Source organism: Aquila chrysaetos, chromosome 1 (assembly GCF_900496995.4).
Source record: "Aquila chrysaetos chrysaetos chromosome 1, bAquChr1.4, whole genome shotgun sequence".
Classification (NCBI taxonomy): Eukaryota; Metazoa; Chordata; class Aves; order Accipitriformes; family Accipitridae; genus Aquila; species Aquila chrysaetos.
The window spans coordinates 15,901,314-15,919,126 of NC_044004.1; the positions used below are offsets into that span (position 1 = coordinate 15,901,314).

Below are 17,813 nucleotides of genomic sequence, written 5' to 3' on the forward strand. Positions count from 1 at the left end.
TTATCTAGCACAAAAAATGCTTAAGATTGCAAAATCCAGCATTTTAAAGTTGCCCTCAATATACATTATTATATCCCAGTATTTTTCAAAAGCAAGCCCTTCTTAAGACATTTTACTATTCTGTGTGTTCCATTCAACCATTTAGTCTGTAGATTCTTCTGAATTTGTGTCTGTTTAGCACCTGAAACAAAAGAGCAATGATCCTAATGGCAGTTTTCAAATGCTATTATGTAGGAATGCTTCGGAATGAGTTCTCTAGTCAGAGTCAGAAAAAAGTAATGTCATTCCTCTTTCTGTATACATATTTCAAAATTTTAATGAATTCTACCACCACATACTAGTATTATACTAGTATGATATATTGCTATTATCACACATAATTAAGTAAACATATTGGACAATACTTGCCACAAAAGAAAGACCACATGTCTATATATAAAAAAAAGTAAACCAAAAGAATATTATAATCTAGGGGCTAGTCATGAAAACATCAGAGTAAATTTGGAGCAGCTCACCTGAAGTCACTAAAGGTGCTCTAAATTTACACCTATGTAAACAACCAAAATTTTAATCTTAAGGTCAGTGATTCGCCACACTGAACAAAAGAATGCAGCAAATGTGATATGGATCATTTTACAGTTGTAAAAATTTTTAAGTGTTAAAAATACTCATCTGGATGAGATGGGGTGGTTACTCCTTGTGTTCATAGCATCAAAGGACAAATCGATGGAATAAAATTAAACCTTCTCAAAAGGTTCAGTGGAAGTAACATATTTACAATTCCCTTAAATTCACAAAATATACTGTTGCATTGTTAAACAAGGGAGATAAAACTTTGAAAGCACTACTTCTGCAAAAATGAGTTAGAAAAGCTGAAATATATCATGAAAATTTCATAGGGAACTCAGTATTTTTTAAATAGAAACTATATACAATGTACATAAAGCCTTCCTCTTTTAAGACCCTATTTTAAATAAACAAGCTAGATTTTCGATTTACCATTCATCATCACTGTACTCAACCTCCTTAATCAACATTTCAACAAAACTGATTTTTAACACTGATTTTTTTTGGCACTACAGAATCTTAGCTCTCTCCTTCGAAAACAATAAACATATTTTGAGGTTATCCTCCATATCATGAGGGCTGGAAGCACAGAGTGTAAATAACAGCAATAGTAACAACAATGTTGTCTGCATTTCAACTCAGTGAACAATTAAGAGCAAACAAAGTTTGATACTGGCTTAGTAGTTACTCCCATGGTAACACCTTCACAGTCTCAAATTACACAGACAAATAATGAAATACCTTTTTTCAAATACCTTTTTTTCCTCAGAAAAACCTGACCTATAAAATAAACCAAAGTAGATAGCGGAAAGAAATTGCAGCTCCTTCAGAACCTCATCAAGACATATCACCTCAAATACTGGAACAATGAAGAATTCATAACCAGAGGTGCTAATGTCATGGAGGCATTAATATGCTTAAAGATCTATCAAAAGCGCCACACATTTAGCAGAGTATACATGCTCTTATACTGAAATGGGCATCATAAACTCAGAATGTCTCATTATTTCAAGTGTATGGAGCTGTGACTGTGGACTGAACTTGAAATAGTACCATTAATTTCCGCTGCTTCTCTTGCAAATCCCCAATAAACATGATGATGTCCTGACAGTTAAGCAATTTTAAAATATACATATAATGCATTCCCCATAATTTTTCTTCTTCATTCTTAAATCTGCATGCATATAGTTCATACTATACCACTAAGAGAGGCTGGTTTGAACATTCTATTCATTTATCTGTCTTCTATTGTATTTTGCCCCTAAAGGATCTGACAGCAAATTATTTTGAAAAACAGCAACATAGCAAGATAATCCTACAGTATTATCCTAACTTTAGTCTCTGCAAGAACTTCAAATTTTCTAAAATATTTTCAGGACAATGTTTCAGAATTGCATTTTTCATACTATAAACTCCTATTAATCGTATTAATGGAGGTTATCCATTATGATTATTCCCCATATTAATACAGGCTATCCTTCATCCTCTAAATTGAGCTGAAATAATTACTGGTTACTTCCAATAAAAATCCTAAATGTTTATGATTCATTGAAATAAATAGAAAAAGCTTAAGTTTTCCCTGCTGATTAGGAAGGAGCTTCTCTTCCACACTTTCTGCCTGTACAGAGTAGTAAACATATTCAGTTACTATTGCATTTCAGTTGAAGTTGCAGTGTACACATAAATACTGTAAAACCGTTACTGTATTTATTAGTCTGAAACTGTGAAGCATTACAAAAAGATTAGTTTACTGACTTATCTAGCTTTTAAATAGAAAACACTGCTACAATAGCACTTGTCTTTTACCCACTTTGTCCAAAATCCTCATACTAATGCCCTATTCACACTTGAAATTTGGTTATCCTCTCTCATCAACTTCCTTCAATAATAATATATGAGAATATATTTCCACAGTAGCTAATGGAGACATTCCTACAAATCAATGTGCTGCAGTGATACAGAAATAAAAGCTTATTTCACTGTAATGATGCTTCCAGACTTCCCTCAAGTCAGGTGGTTACTTGCAGTTAATGATCTGTGACATACCACACAAGTAGTCCTAAAAAGACTTATTATCCACTGCATGTGCAACAATATTTGCTTTATGGATGGCTAAATGAATGAAGACATTCAATGTAACTGTAAAAGTAAAATCAAAAGAAAACTTACAAGTAACATGTTTTCTTTGAGTAAAAGAGCTGTGAACATTTTCCATTAATACTTAACCTTTTGCTGGAGCAGTGCAACCACATATAATGCTTGAATCTATAAAGCCCAAGAGCTGCTCAGGGTTAACACTGATTAACTGCCCCCAATCAAATGTTGTAACTTTTAAAAATTTCAGAGCTTCACTCCACTAATGAAATCAGACTGCATTTATGTCATATGGCAAAGGTGGGAGCAGGACAACTGGCAAAGAAAAGAAATTCTGTCCTGTCTTAAAGACAGGTATGTTTTTCAATCCAATAAAATAGACATGAAAATGATTGGGTTTTATAACTACCTATTTTATGCTGCACTGACTTCCATTAATATATTAACAGAAAAGAATAGCAAATTAACTTAAATAAGCTACAATCCAACAGTACAATATCTCCCATGACTCTCAGACTGTGCAGACATTCACACATTTTCTGTTTATAATTTTTTTCATTTACTAGACTCAGCTTTTGTCCACCACATGTCCACCGTAGATTAACTATTCCCTTAGGTACAATTAAGGGCTTTCCATTTGTTGTAAGAAGACCTAAGTATGAAGGACGCAGCCAGAAAAAACATTTCTACCTAAACCAAAAACAGAAGCACATTCAGCCTGGACTATGGTTTATGCAGCATCTTTTTTATTAGACGTATGTCTACATTGCTAAATAAACTACAGACAAAATCCATAGAAACAGTAAGAGATCTCTCAGCATTTCGTTTGTGTATTATTATAAAAATAGGATACATATACTGTTCTAACCTTTGTATTTAAACGGTTTACTTTTATTTCCATTTTTCAATTACATCTTTAAAGATTTTTCTGAATTTAAGCTTAACTGTTACTGAATGAGAATATATTATTTACTGGCACTTCTGTCACACTGGCGTTTGAGTTCCAACTATGCTAACAATATTCTACCAGGTCCTTGAACTTGGTCTTACTTCTTGGTTGGTCTTAGCAGGCAAAACTTACGTGCACAAATAAAAAAAATGAAGTGCAGCCTCAAGATTTTAAGTGCAGCAAGAAGAAACCAGGTTATTCATAGTCACTAAATAAAAAAGCATAACATAAGAACTGTCTATCAGTTGGACTAGTTCATGACTATCCTCACTTTCTTGTTACAGCACCATATGATCTGAATGAGAAAACATTAATTCCAGCAAATTTTGTACAATACCTAATCTGTCCTGGTTCAGATGAATACAAATTCATTGATTTTCATAGAATTACACCTGTTTATATCAGGGCTCTGTCTAGCTGTACAAATCTCAAACTCAGACAAGTGGTATAACAGTAATATATCTCCTGTGTGGAAGGTGTATATATTATTCAGCTTCATCCCTGTACTGAATCCAATACTGCAGCAGAACACAAATCAGAAAGCAAGCTCACTACTAACTAATGTTACCTGTGTTGAACATCAGAAACTGGTCTTAAGACAGGCAGGGCAGAAAATTATGATAATGATTATTAATTATCTTTTGAGCAGCATGACAGAAAATATTTCCCTTTTCTACTCTATTTTTTTTGTTAGTACTTTGGCACAGGCCACTTGGCTTTTGGGAGCCACAGTCAAAAGCTATCCTGTACACATGTTCCAGTAATGGCTGCAGCACTGGAAGAAAGTACAGAAGTCTAAAAATCAACCAGGTGATTTAGCAGCTGCTGTGTCCACTGTGACTTCCCATCCAAGAGATGATTTTATGAAGGATTCTGAAAGAAGGGTCCAAGTAAATCACGGGCTGATTTGCAAACAGGTACATTTATCACAGCAGATTACATGAAGATTGGGGCCAGAACAGAGTACATATGCCCAGATCCTTGTGATCTATCCTGCCATGTGTTTTCCCTTCTCAGCCAATGGAATATATCTAAGTAAATACTCACACAACATCAATAAACCTTCCTTCTTTTGTTCTGTATAATCTTCTATGAGCTCAGCTTCTTTCTAAAGAACGACACTTGAGGTTCAGGCTCTGTTTATGTATCTCTGTGTAGTATATATCACAGTTTAGTAGACTTGCCCATACGGTAATTTAACAGACATAATTAAATAGATCACTTTGGCAGTGATAGTAGCCAGCACCGTTAATATTAAGCCAAACATGATTTAGGATCAAAATCTCGTAAGACAGATGCTTTCTCAGACAAGCAAGGTAATTTTATCACTCAGAAATGTGTATGTTTCTAGGTTGCTCCCATACCTAAAGTAATACAGAGCACATTCAGACACTGGGTTGGAAATATATTATTATGGTGAATAAAAGATCATTTTCACCTGTCATTTTCCCTTTCACTAATTTAAGTTTCTTGTTAAAAATAATTTTTAAAAAAAAGTTACCCAACCATTGAAACAAACAAATCCATAAGACTGCAATTTTCTATTAATCTTACAAGTTTGTTGAGACAAACATTCTATACATATTTTAAAACAGGGTAGCAGTCTACATTTATTCAAATGAGTTGGTAAATTGACCATAGCACAGGACAAGGTTTTCTTTTTAAGGGAGTCTCTACATATAAGTAGTTTACCCTCCAATCCCAGGAGCATGTGTGAGGCTCAGGTGACTAGACCTGCTGTCAGGCATACAGGAACTTTAATCAGGCTTAAGACTCAAAAGAACAGGGGTCTTTGCATTTGCTGCTCAACACTTGTCTTAATTACAGGTGAAGGACCTAACAAGTGCAAGCCCACAGGAAACAAGGACAGAAAACATCTGGGGGAGGTTGGGAAGGACAAGAGAATGAATGCATAGTTCTGAATTTTAGTAAGCCAGAATCTCAAAATTAGTACTAATGAAGAAATTTTTGAGTACAACTGGGGAGACTAAGCATATAAGGCAGTAACAGAATCCAAAAGCAGACTGGGTATGTCCTGTTACTAGCCAGATTCACATTAGTACACAGTATACCAAACATTCATTTGTATCCGGGCTGGAAAATGTTTCTTTCTGGGCTCAGATAAGATAAGTAAAAACATTTTACATTGTATGTAAATGCAAGTTAAAGGTACACTAAAATGTAACCTTTAAACTTCGCAATGTAACAGCATACCACTTCCTGTTCAGAGATAGCACTTCAAGATCAATTAATCATGGCTAGGACGAAGAAACGGTCAACATTCTTAATTAGTGTTGATGCATTCTCCTCTGTGCCCTCATCTGTCATGAAGACTGTTTAAAAATCTGAGTTATTAGTCTTTATTGAGGAGTGGATCTGGTTAATATCTCTAAGAATAGAAATCATTCATCCATCCACTATACAGTGGTACCTGATAATTCCTACCCCCTATATAAGCTACAGATAACCACCGCCCTAAGACCATCTTGGTAGCTATAAATCAAAATGAGCGTAGCTCCCATGCAACCTGGGTTAATTTTTGTTTACCAACATTTTCAGTGGATGTATTGTATGACACTTGAGAAGACTGCTTATAGATTATTGCAGAGGAAAATATATAAAGTAGTCAAGGTAGAAAGGAATGAAACACATCATTCACACAAAAGACAGTAAACCACTCTAATTCACACTAATGACTAGAAGATCCATTGCGATTACTGAACTTTGTCAATACCAAATTTAAGCAAAGATCCTAAGTGCACAAAACACAATTCATTGACTTGGTAACTACAGTTTCATTTATACTATACAATAGTATACAAAGTATTTGACAGCAACATTTCTATAAAAGTTTTAAATTACTGCATTGAAACTCAAATCCATTTGTTAGTCTTAACAATAAGGCTTACTCTCCTATTTCTGGTGCAAATGAAGTGGTATTAGCAACACAGAAATAAGCACACTTCAAATACGCTTTGTATTAAATAAGATTAAAATACTGCAAAGTAAGTTACAAGGGAAGTTAAATTTGAGATTCAACACCAGCTGTAGATTTTAGGTTTATTAAGATCTTATGACTTACAATTATTATGAAAAATTCTACATTAAATTTTACAATTCCATTTGTTGGTTACCAAATGCACAGACAAAAATCTATGGAAAAGATAAAGAATTAACCGATTATCGGACATAAGTGCAAGTAGCCGGTCTGGGCAAGATCTTGACTCAAATCAGTTTTCTACTCTTTCTGACCAAATGTATAGGTCAGGCTATGGGAAAAAAAAATGTATGGGAAGGAAGAAAGAATGAAAAATAAAACTGAGCACCCAGGAGGAAGACAGTCACCTTAAATAAAGTACTGCTTTCATAAAGGAGGACTACATGTCTGAGGGTCTTGTTCTCCCAATTATTTTTAGTAAATTAGTGGCCAATGATAGTCCTTCATTTTAGCTAGTCCTGAAGAAAAAAAAAAATGAAAAAAGGGGGGGGGGGGGGGGGGGAGAGAAAATTAAAAAAGGGGGGGGGGAAAGTCCAGAATTTAGGAGATCTCCATTCATACTACTCCATTATTTTCTACTACTCCATTATAAATTTCTGATGGATGAGAGACTGGAGACTGGAGCTTTGTATGTAGAAATTACCTTTCCAATGTTTCATGAGTAATCTTCTTAGGATTTGCAGAACTCCAGCTAGGAAGTCAAATTTTGGAGCAAAATAGAAATCAGTGAAAAATATTTTTCATTTGAATTTCAACAGAATCTGTATTATTGACTCTGGTCTGCTAGAGTACAACACTGTCTATGTTATACTTTCAGAAGAGCTATTTATATATTGTAACTCTAAGAGCTTCTCTGTTTTCTTCCCAGAAAATAAGCAGTCTTTCATAATTAATATCATAAAATGTTACAGCATCACAGTAGCAAGATTACAGTTAATGGTTCTGAATGAAAGTGTTGTATCTACATTGTTTTCAAATGCTTCTAAACAATACTAACTTGCTGGATGAGGTCTTTGTTTCAAGTTTGTTCATGATATGGACATTGTGACATGGACACTAATTACTTGGAGAGTAAAAAAAAATCAAATCCATTTTTTGTTGTTCAAATAAATATATTTACATTGTTAAAAAATTATGTATCTGCTTCTACCACTTTGTTTCTAAAATTGCTTTATGTTGTTTTTAACATCTTCAATAGCAAAAGGGTAAGAGAGCCAGGATCAAGACCTCAGATATGCTAATAAGGATATTTCTGTAAGATTTCTTAGCTGGAAATGGGGGAATTTGGAATCCATCTAATTAGGAAACTAACTAGGTGATGGTTATTTCAAGTGGCGTATTTTCATAGTCAGAAGAAAACCACTATATCATACTTACATGATCAAAACGAGGACAGGTTAAGAAAATCTCAGAACAACAGGAAATTAGTAACCTCATGTGCAAAACTACAGACAGCAAGCAAAAAAAGCCTAATAAGCAACTCATAAATATTATGCCTACTGCGTAGTATAGCTATTTTAAATAATATATACCAGTAGTTAATTTAGCAGTCTCTTGCCATACAGAACCATGAAATATACCTGTTATTAGATCCAGGAATGCTTCCCAGTTCTCTGTTCTAGATGCATGCCATGGCTATATCCTGAAGCCCTATCAAATTCAAACATGGGTAAGAGAGATCTCTCTACTCCTGTGTGCTGCTCTCCAAGTAAACAAAACCCAGGTAGAGAGGCTGCAGGCTAGGCAAAGCATGACGCAGCAAGTCCCGCAACCTAACTGCCCAGAACCAGAATCCTGAGGTACACCCAAATATGTCACCTGCACACAGCAACAAAACACAAGACAGTATGTAGTTTCATTTTACTAAAGATAGATGCCCTGTGCCATTTCTTCAATAGAAAGCAACATCCAGAGTATTTCAATTAATATTTAAGTATGAATAACTTACTTTTATTTCCAACCAAGGCCACAAGTGGCTGTATTTCTGATTCTTCATTCACTTTTTTTACCACATTATACCAATCTTCTAAATTTTCAAAACTCTGGCCGTTGGTAATATCATAAACCAAGAGAACACCCTAAATAAAAAGATATATTTAAAATGTTACAGGTTGTAAAAATATTTTAAGATGGTAAAATTATTATCAGTCTAAATTATTATTATCATAACATAGAACATTAACGAATAATGGCATTGTATCTTCTGAGGAATAATTAAAGGAATGATAAGTTTCTGTAATAAACACATTTTATTACAGTATTTCTCCTGCATTCCATGTGTTCCTACTTCAGATGCTAACTGAACTACAAGGGCAGGAAAAAAATGGCAACTCAGTAAAGAGCACAATTAGTTATCTTAGAAATATTCCAAACTGCATATGCTTTATGAAAAACCCAAAAAGCACTTCACACTAATGTTAAGATAAAAATCACACTGAAGAAGGACTTTTATTTTAACTAATATTATTTGTAGTTTCACTGTTCCCTTTTTGAAAAAAAATGAAAAATAAAATCAGTTCAATCATACATTTCTGCACATTGCCTGACTGTCATGTGTCTGCTCTCCTTTGGGGAGAAAGGCCAGATCCCTTCCTTCACTGTCATAGAAGACAAGCAAGAATTACTGGCAAGCCTTAAACTTTCAAAGAAGAAACTAAAGATGTGGTCAGAAGTCAAAAAGAAGGGAGTCCCATGTAGTTCAGAGGTTTTGGGCCAGGCTACAAGTAACAAATACTCAAAGCGGACATTACTGAGGACACCTCAGAGCTAATATCCGGTATTATAAAGCACAGCCTATTAACAGCCGAAATGTCTACCTTCACCCCTCCATAACTCTAAGATCAGCTCTCACAAATTACTCTCCTCTCAATTATTGAGTCTTCTGCCCCTGCTTTCCACCACACCGTAATAAAGTAAGTATCTTGTAAATGAGGAATAAAGTCAGAATTGGCTTCTGTTGCACTTGTTCTCATGGATTTCACATCTGGAAAAAAAAAAAAATCCCTGCAACTGCACACTGTTCCTCACATGAAATTTTCACAATATTTTAAAAAAAACAATACAATGAATACAAAATTAGCTGGTTCAATGACCCACTGTCAATAGAAAAGATTTTTCAAGTCAAGTTTTTTCAGGCATTTGTCTGGGCAGAGCTTTACTTGATAGTTTCATGAGGAGTGTCTTAGATCACAAAATAGAGTGCACACTTATTAAACTAATTTCACAGATGACAACAAACTGGCAGAGACTGCAAGAATATTTGAGGAGAGTTTAGATTATATGATGAGAAACAATCTAAAAATAATAGGATGCAATTCAATAAGTACCATGACAAGTTCAAAGGAAGCAATAATCAACTGCACAACAGGAAACATCTGGCTTTGTAGCAGGTTCTATACAATAGGATCAAGGAGTTTTAGTAGATCACAGTTGAGTATGTCAACTCTGTAGCAAAAAGGCAAATATTACACTGGCATGAAACATTCAAGGTGAAATAATGCATCCAGCTTTGGACACTGAATGTCAAGAAAAGGGTAGACTAGAAAAGACCAGTAACAATATCAGAGGTTTAGAAACCATGACTGACATCAAAAAATTGAAAAAACTGGACTGTTTCAACATAAGACTGATGGCAGGCATGATGATGTTGGTAAAAGTTTCAAGAGAAGATAACAAGAGTTCTCTTTTTATATGCTCTTATAGTTTGCAGATAAATGCCTGAAGGCAGGGGTACCATTCAGAGGTATGTAGACACGCTCAAGGAATGGGTGAACAGGAACCTTTCAACATTCATCAAGGACAAATGCAAAACCCTGCAGCTGGGGAGGAATAAACAATACAGGCTGGGGGGACTGATTGGCTGGGGAGCAACTGAAAAAGACCTGCAGATCTTGGTAGACAGCAAGCCAAATATGAGCCAGCAATGTTTCCCGGCAGCAAGGATGGCCAATGTGCTCCTGGACTGTATTAGCAGAAGCACAGCCACTAGACCAAGGGATCTATTCTGTTCTACTCAGCACTTGTTGGATGATATCTAAAGTAATACATCAGCCTTAGGACACTCAAGACATCAATGAAGTGGAGTAAGTTCAGCAGAGGGCCACCAAGATGATCAGAGTCTGGAGCACTTGTCCAATGAGGAAAAGATGAGGGAACCAGAATTCTTCAGCATGGAGAGGAGGTGGCCCTGGGAGGACCAAAAAGCAGCCTTCCCATACCCATGAGGAAGCTATGAAGGAGGTGGAGCCAGGCTCTTCACAGTAGTCTATGGCAGGAGGATGAAACACAATGGGCATAAGTTGAAACAAGAGAAATTCAAACTAGATATAAGGAAAAAGCTTTTTCACCATGAGGAGAATCAAGCAGTGGAATACATTGCCCAAGAGGTTGCTCAGTCTCCATTCTTAGAGATTTATAAGAAGGAACTGGATAAAGCCTTGAGCAACCTAGTGCCATCTCACAGCAGACCCTACTTTGAGCAGGAGGTTTGACTAGATGCCTCCTGAGATCCCTTCCACCCTGAACTTTCTTAAAATTCTGTGATCAATATGACATGTAGCAACAGGTTTAACTTACAGCAAAAAGATTATATCAAGGGTACATACTAGGAAAAAAAAAAAAAACCAAAAAAAAAACGTAGACAACAAGAATAGCGAAGCTCTGAAATACACCACCTTCAGGGATAGCAGAGTCACAAACACTGGAGGGTTTTTGAAGGTTGGTAAAAATGAATTAGACATTATACAGGTATAGCTTCAGAGGAGAGCAACAGATCCTACTGAGATCCCTTCAATTCCTATTTGCCTATGACGGCAATACAAATCTCTTACCCTTCAATGCCATCAACTCCTTGGCAAAGTGAGTTCTTGTTCCTTGTATTTACATGGCTGCTATTAATTTCTGAGGAACAGCTTTCACCAGCTCCTTCAAGGAAATTAAAAATTATGACACCCATCTTTTCCCTTGCTATCTCTCCTCCTTTACTTTACTAATCAAATCTAATATTAAACATCCACTTCCCTCTTCCAACTTTTGTACAATTTATTCCTTAGTATCTCGCATCTTAGTTAACTTCTCCTGACTATAACTACCCAAATGCCTGTGCATGTATATATTTGTCTTCCATAATACAAGCCTTGCTCTAGGAAGGACATTCTGATGTTACCAAATGCTCAGTGGAAAAGAAGAAACACAAGCTGAAGGACAGATATTGTAAAGGTTAAAAAAAAACAGACATAAGGCTGAAAGTTGTAAATGAGAAAGAGCACATGGCATGCTTCTTTCACCAGTGGTCAAGTTCTCTCACTAGCTTGCAGAAGAGCAGACCAGACTATCTAAACCATCTTCAGCACTGAAGAGTTTAATCAGACTTAGATGTAAGATCAAGTTAATAGAATCTTAGCATTTAAGGTTGGCCAACTGTTTCTAACTAATTCTTCATCAAGATGCTACTCTGCTACATGTCTTCTAGCCAACTGCAGCCTACCTACACCTCTGGAAGAAAGGGTATTCACAGTGGATTTATCGTGAAAGAAAGAATTGAACAAAGTTTGCAACTAGAGCTCACCGAACTTCCTTTTGGTCCCCTTCTCCATGATCTAAAACATTGCATCTAAAGCATATTCTTTTCTTAATCATTCTTTTTTTGAATCTTGTCAATATTTGCTATACTTAAGAAACAAAGATGGCAGGTATGACATCTTAGAGATGCAAAAAAAGGCAGCATGGCATCCAGGTCATAAAGAATACTTCTTGCTTAGATTCCTGCCACAACAGCACTCTATAAGCAACTTAGTATGATATAGATAATTAATGAAGGACTAGTCCTAACTCCATAGCTAAAATTTATTTCACCTTTTTTTATTTAACATAGAAACGCCATCATTGCTTTCACACAAATACATCATATTTTCCACAAACTTACAGTATATGGAGAACAGAACGAGTAGATAGTATAAAAGCTGTTGTTTCCCTATTATGCATGAGGAATTAAGGTGGAAAATTAACACTGGCCTTTTTACACAAAAGTAGTGCATTTCCCTGCCATGAAAAAAGTTTGAAACACATGGCAGACAACATGCCAAGAACAGCATGTTAATTCTCTAGTCTCCAGCAACGTGGCAAATAGTCCCTCCTTGCATAATTGCACTCTAGTAAGACATTTTGCCTACATTAGTGCATGTGTGAGTGCTTTTTGTTTTGGAATTATAGAGTATTTTCAAAAATAGGTCACTGGAAAATGAGAATATTGCAGAAATTATTTGCTGGTCTCTGGAGAAGGTAGAGTCTGCAGTACTCTTATTCCATTAACAACCCAATTTATGAGGTAGCATATGCCAGTTCTTAAAGATACTTTAAACTAGATATGTGGGTAGGGGCAGCAATTACAGGTAAGAGATGGGAGCGGTTCCGAAATATTTACCACGCAAACAGCAGCAGTGCTATTAGACAGCAGAACTGCTATTATGGAAGTGTTGTAACCAGCCAATATATTCACACTAGACAATCAACATTTTAAAGGTGTCAAGTTTGTGCCAAGATTTGTCACAATAAATGAAAGCTACAGAAAACACTAATTAAAACCATATGTTTTCTTCCTCAGGTTTATCCTCAGCTGCCCTCATCCTATGACTGACTTTAGTATGAAGAAACAAAATTAACTTTCTAATTTTCATTAATATTCATGAAATATGTCAGACCAAAATTCTAAAATATTTTTTCTAGTCACAGTATATCCATTTTAGCAAAGACTAACTTCATTATGATATCTTGCACATCTGCAGAAATGCTATTTTTACAACTGAAAACAGTTTACAGTCTATATATACTTCACCACTGTTGTCTTTGCTGATACGGAGGATACAGTAACTCAAACACATGCGACTGATTTGCCATAATTGAATGAGCTACTGTCTATCAGTTCAGCTGTGGTAACTGACTATACAATTATTCTTAGCCTCTCTCAATTCTCAGATAAATGTGTCAGTTTTAACCAACACTGACAGAAAGCTGCTTATTAGCACCTTTTATATATAAATATAAAGATCAAAGAGCTCTTTTTCCCCCCGCAGCTTGCAGAGTTCCTCTGACCCACCAGTGAAATTCAGCTAATGGGATGCAGCAACTATATTGTTCTGGATGAGCAACACCAGAGAAAAAAAAGGGGAAAAAGGAAACTGCTTCAAGACAGCAAGTGAATTGCAATTTCTCCAACTGCCACCACGCAAGCAAATTAAGTAGGTTCTCATCCTCAAATCTAGCACTCTTATTTTAAAACATGGCACAAGAAATCAGGGGTCTCAGTTAAAAAAATGGCACCTTAAGAGTAACTTAATGAAAAGATCTATCCTAGAGAATTGATTCAGCTCTCAAAGAGAAGGAAACCTCCAGTGGCAAGCTTTGCAGCAAAGTACAGGGGGATGCTCCACTTACTCCTCCTGGTATCCTGATCAAATTCAAGCAACACCAAGTGAACTATAGACTCTAGATAACCTGTTCAGTTGCTGTAAATTCTCAAAATTTCCATCTCCAGCTGCTTGTAGTATTTTATAAGTAAGTCTACCATACATTTGGATTTCTGAGTGGAAAACCAAGAGTTCAGCCACTTGTGATTTCTGAATATCATGATGATCAACCAGATGAAGTCTATACAAGGCTATGGTCATCTGCATATACTGGATAAAAGCATGATGCATACTGTATGCATGCTGCAAGCTATTCTACACATTATACTTTAAATTTGAATTATTTAGATTTGGAGAATACATGCAGATTAAAATTTCGGCAACAGATCCAAATCATCTACTCTATGTATGTGTGTACAGCTTGTGTACTTTACAAACAAGATGTTTAAAATCCCAGTTGCACCACACACACTGACCAAGTACAACACACCATAGGTACACATACTTCTTTTGCAGCAACCTTTGCTAGAGTTACTCCACTATTTTAAAGGTTTTCTTGTACTGGGGAACCCAAAACTGAACACAGTACTCCAAATGTAGCCTCAAAAATGTCAGACAGGATGGTAATCTCTTTCCTTGATTTGCCTACTTCATTCTTACTAATGCAGCCCAGTATTCAGTTAGCTTTTACTGTTGCAAGGGTGCATTGTTGACTCCCATTCAACTGTTTTTTCTCCAGTAGGACCCCAGCCTTATTTTCTCCAAAGCCATTTCACAGAATGACTGAGGTTAGAAGGGTCCTCTAGAGGTAATTTGGTCCAAGGCCCCTGTTCAAGCAGTGTCACCTAAAGCCAGCTGCCCAGGACCATGTCCAGGTAGCTTCTGAATATCTCTGAGGATGGAGACTTTACAACCTCCCTGGGCAAGCTATGCCAGTTCTTGGTCACGCTCACAGTGAAAAAGTGTTTCCTGATGTTCAGAGAGAACCTCCTGTGCCTCAGTTTGTGCCTATTGCCTCTTGTCCTGTCACTGGGCACCACTGAAAAGAGCCTGGCTCCATCTTCTTTGCAACCTCCCTCCAGGTATTTATATACATTGATAAGATCCCCCTGAACCTTCTCTTCTCCAGGTTGAACAGTGCCAGCTCTCTCAGCCTTTCCTCATATAGGAGAGATGCTCCAGTCCATTAATCAGCTTCATGGCCCTTCACTGGATGCTCTCCAGTTGATTCCTCTCCAGTTGATTCCCAGCCTGCATAAGGTTATTAGGTCCCAGGGAGGATTAAAGGAGAAGAGATTGGATATAGAGTTTTTTGTTAATGTGCTCAGAATGACTAAAAATCAAAATTTCGTGACTTTAGGCTTACTGATATCAACCTTTTCACTACTTCGGGGCACTGGTACTAACTTTTTTACCTGCTATTGCTGATAAGAAACTCTTAAGTTTATCACCAAATTCAATACAGAAAAAGTTAATAGCCTTTTCTTTCCTTCATTGAGTTTACTTTGGGCATATGGCAACAATTTGTGATTAATCAAATTCCCTCTGTCATGGAAGCCGCTTTCTCCTGTTGCTTGGTAGATCTTTAACAGGGCAGCAAAATGTTTTTTATTAAAAAGTAAGAAAATGCTATAAAACAGATGCAACAGCTAAAAACATTTAGACATTATTTTAAAAGTGACAAAATGTTAAATTGACAAGTTTGTCTTTATCCTATTAACTAATAAATCCTAATCTCCTTAAATAGCCATCCCTGTGCTGTACTTCTTAGTACAAAGTTTCTGTCCAATAAAGTTTTAGGATTCCATATTCCTATTGCTTAAAGTATTAGGGGAAAAAATAGGTGCATTTCTTTTCTTTTCAGATAATATTAACATTATATAATAAAGCATGTTATGTGTATTGTTCCCATTACAAACTCCAAATTAAAGAACAGAGTACATTTTAGGACCACTCATGTTAAGAAGTTTGTCATATAGTCCTAAATCATCTCATAACTCAAGATACTGTTATAATATTTAGCTCTTACTTAATCCTTCCATTCACTTTAAGTTGTTTAGTTAATCTCAAGATAAAATTAATTTTCATTAGATAGGAGTTCTGCAAAAATATTTAGCTACCTGGTTGCCTCCTTTTGTTTGCCCTCTTATAACCCCAGTTGCATGTATGAGTTTAATGGTGTAGGATTGCTCTTAATTTCCTCCTTCTACTTTTTCCCCCCAGGAGGCATCTGTTCTAAAAGCAGCCACTATATCTAACATGTGGATATCCAAATAGCCTTTACTATTTACTATGATTGCTTTTCTTAACTCAAGACACAAAGCATGGAAACATACATCTGTTCTTGAGAATTATTCAGATCTACAAACGCGCACCTTTGCTTTGCTTTTTAAGCAGCTCTAAAAAATTAACTACATACCAAATTCAGAATTGAATAATAATACCAATTATGTTTAGGTTAAGCAGAGATTCAACATTTTTGAGATCTACAAAACAACCACCTGTAAGATATGTATAATTTTAAGAACAAAGTTTCAATGAATTTTATATAATTACTATAGATACAATTATCATTTATACTGTACCTGAGCTCCATAAATATATTTATCCAGCATTTTGCCTCCTATCGTTTGCCCCCCTACATCCCACACTTGAAGAGTAACGTTCAAATTTCCTGAAAAAAGAAAATGATATAGATATTGTGTAACCTGGAAAATTTAGATACAAATAAAATTAAAGATATATTATCACAGCAGGTAATACAGCTCTAGCATATCAACAGCAATAGCTTTTTATAAGTATACAATAAATAGTTACTAAATTTCAACACAAAGATGACTGTATCTTTTGGAAAAAAGTCACCTGTGTCCAGGTAAGTCATTAAGATGCAGTAAAACTATAGCTAAATATTAACATATTTAATATTAACAGAAAAGAATTGGAATTGCATGAAGTATAACATTCCTGACTAGAAATTATATAACATACTTCACTGAAGAAACATGTAAAACTTCACAGAGAAAGTTCTATAGAGCAGTACTTGGAATCGAAAGGAATACAATTAATGCCAGCTTAACCACATTATTTCATACTCTGTGAACCTTCCCCCCCCCTCCAAATTTTCTTTACAAATCTAGAAGCAAGGAAAATCTGCACAGTAACTGTATTTTGGTAGTGATGCTCTTAGTACTACACAGTTAAGGAATTATATAATGGATAGATTAAAAAATGCAAATACTGACACAGATCTAAGTTGAGGATGCAAACCACGATTATTTCCTCCACCCACCACTCCAAAGCAAGCAACTAAATTGGACATGATTTACATCATTTAATCTTCGAAAAATCTACACCAAGAATAGTTTTTTCCTTTCTACTCTAAACAGCCTCTAAGCTATGTTGAAACCGTTAACAGGTTTTCAAAAACAAAGTAACAAAAAAATCAGTGTAAATACAGAATATTTAATATCCTACCAGTCATACACATTCTGCAAGCTAACAACTCAGAAACCCACAGATTAAACATACACACACAGCAATGTATGTCACCACATGCATACACATACTGAAGTATAATGTGGCTCATTTTGCATGGTGAGAACTCTTCAAAACTGTACTGATTACCTGGAAGCACCAAACTCTAATACAGTAAGGTCTGATGAAAATGTTTCTAATCTACATACAACTCACATGACTTACATGTTAATAACAATTCTACATACTCACAAATAATCATAACTGCCTATTAATTTTATTCCTAGACTTAAAAAAAAATTTGCAACAAATTCCACATCACAACAAT

General features: G+C 35.6%; 1 protein-coding gene across 5 annotated transcripts in view; it reads right to left on the reverse strand.

The window, feature by feature from the left end:
- The window catches only part of RAB28 (RAB28, member RAS oncogene family), a 64,344-nt gene that overhangs the window by 34,532 nt on the left and 11,999 nt on the right, over positions 1-17,813 (reverse strand). For 3 of the 5 annotated variants that reach the window (XR_003923990.2, XM_030018480.2, XM_030018487.2), the window contains exons 3-5: positions 16,597-16,685; positions 8,557-8,686; positions 7,252-7,299 (exon numbers count right to left, since the gene is read on the reverse strand). Coding sequence is in view for 4 of the 5 variants with exons in the window: in XM_030018480.2 (XP_029874340.1) it covers positions 7,252-7,299; positions 8,557-8,686; positions 16,597-16,685 (267 nt within the window). In the remaining variant the exon portion in view is untranslated. The remainder of the gene's footprint in view (positions 1-7,251; positions 7,300-8,556; positions 8,687-16,596; positions 16,686-17,813) is intronic. The other 2 variants (XM_030018496.2, XM_030018503.2) reach the window with 1 other exon arrangement.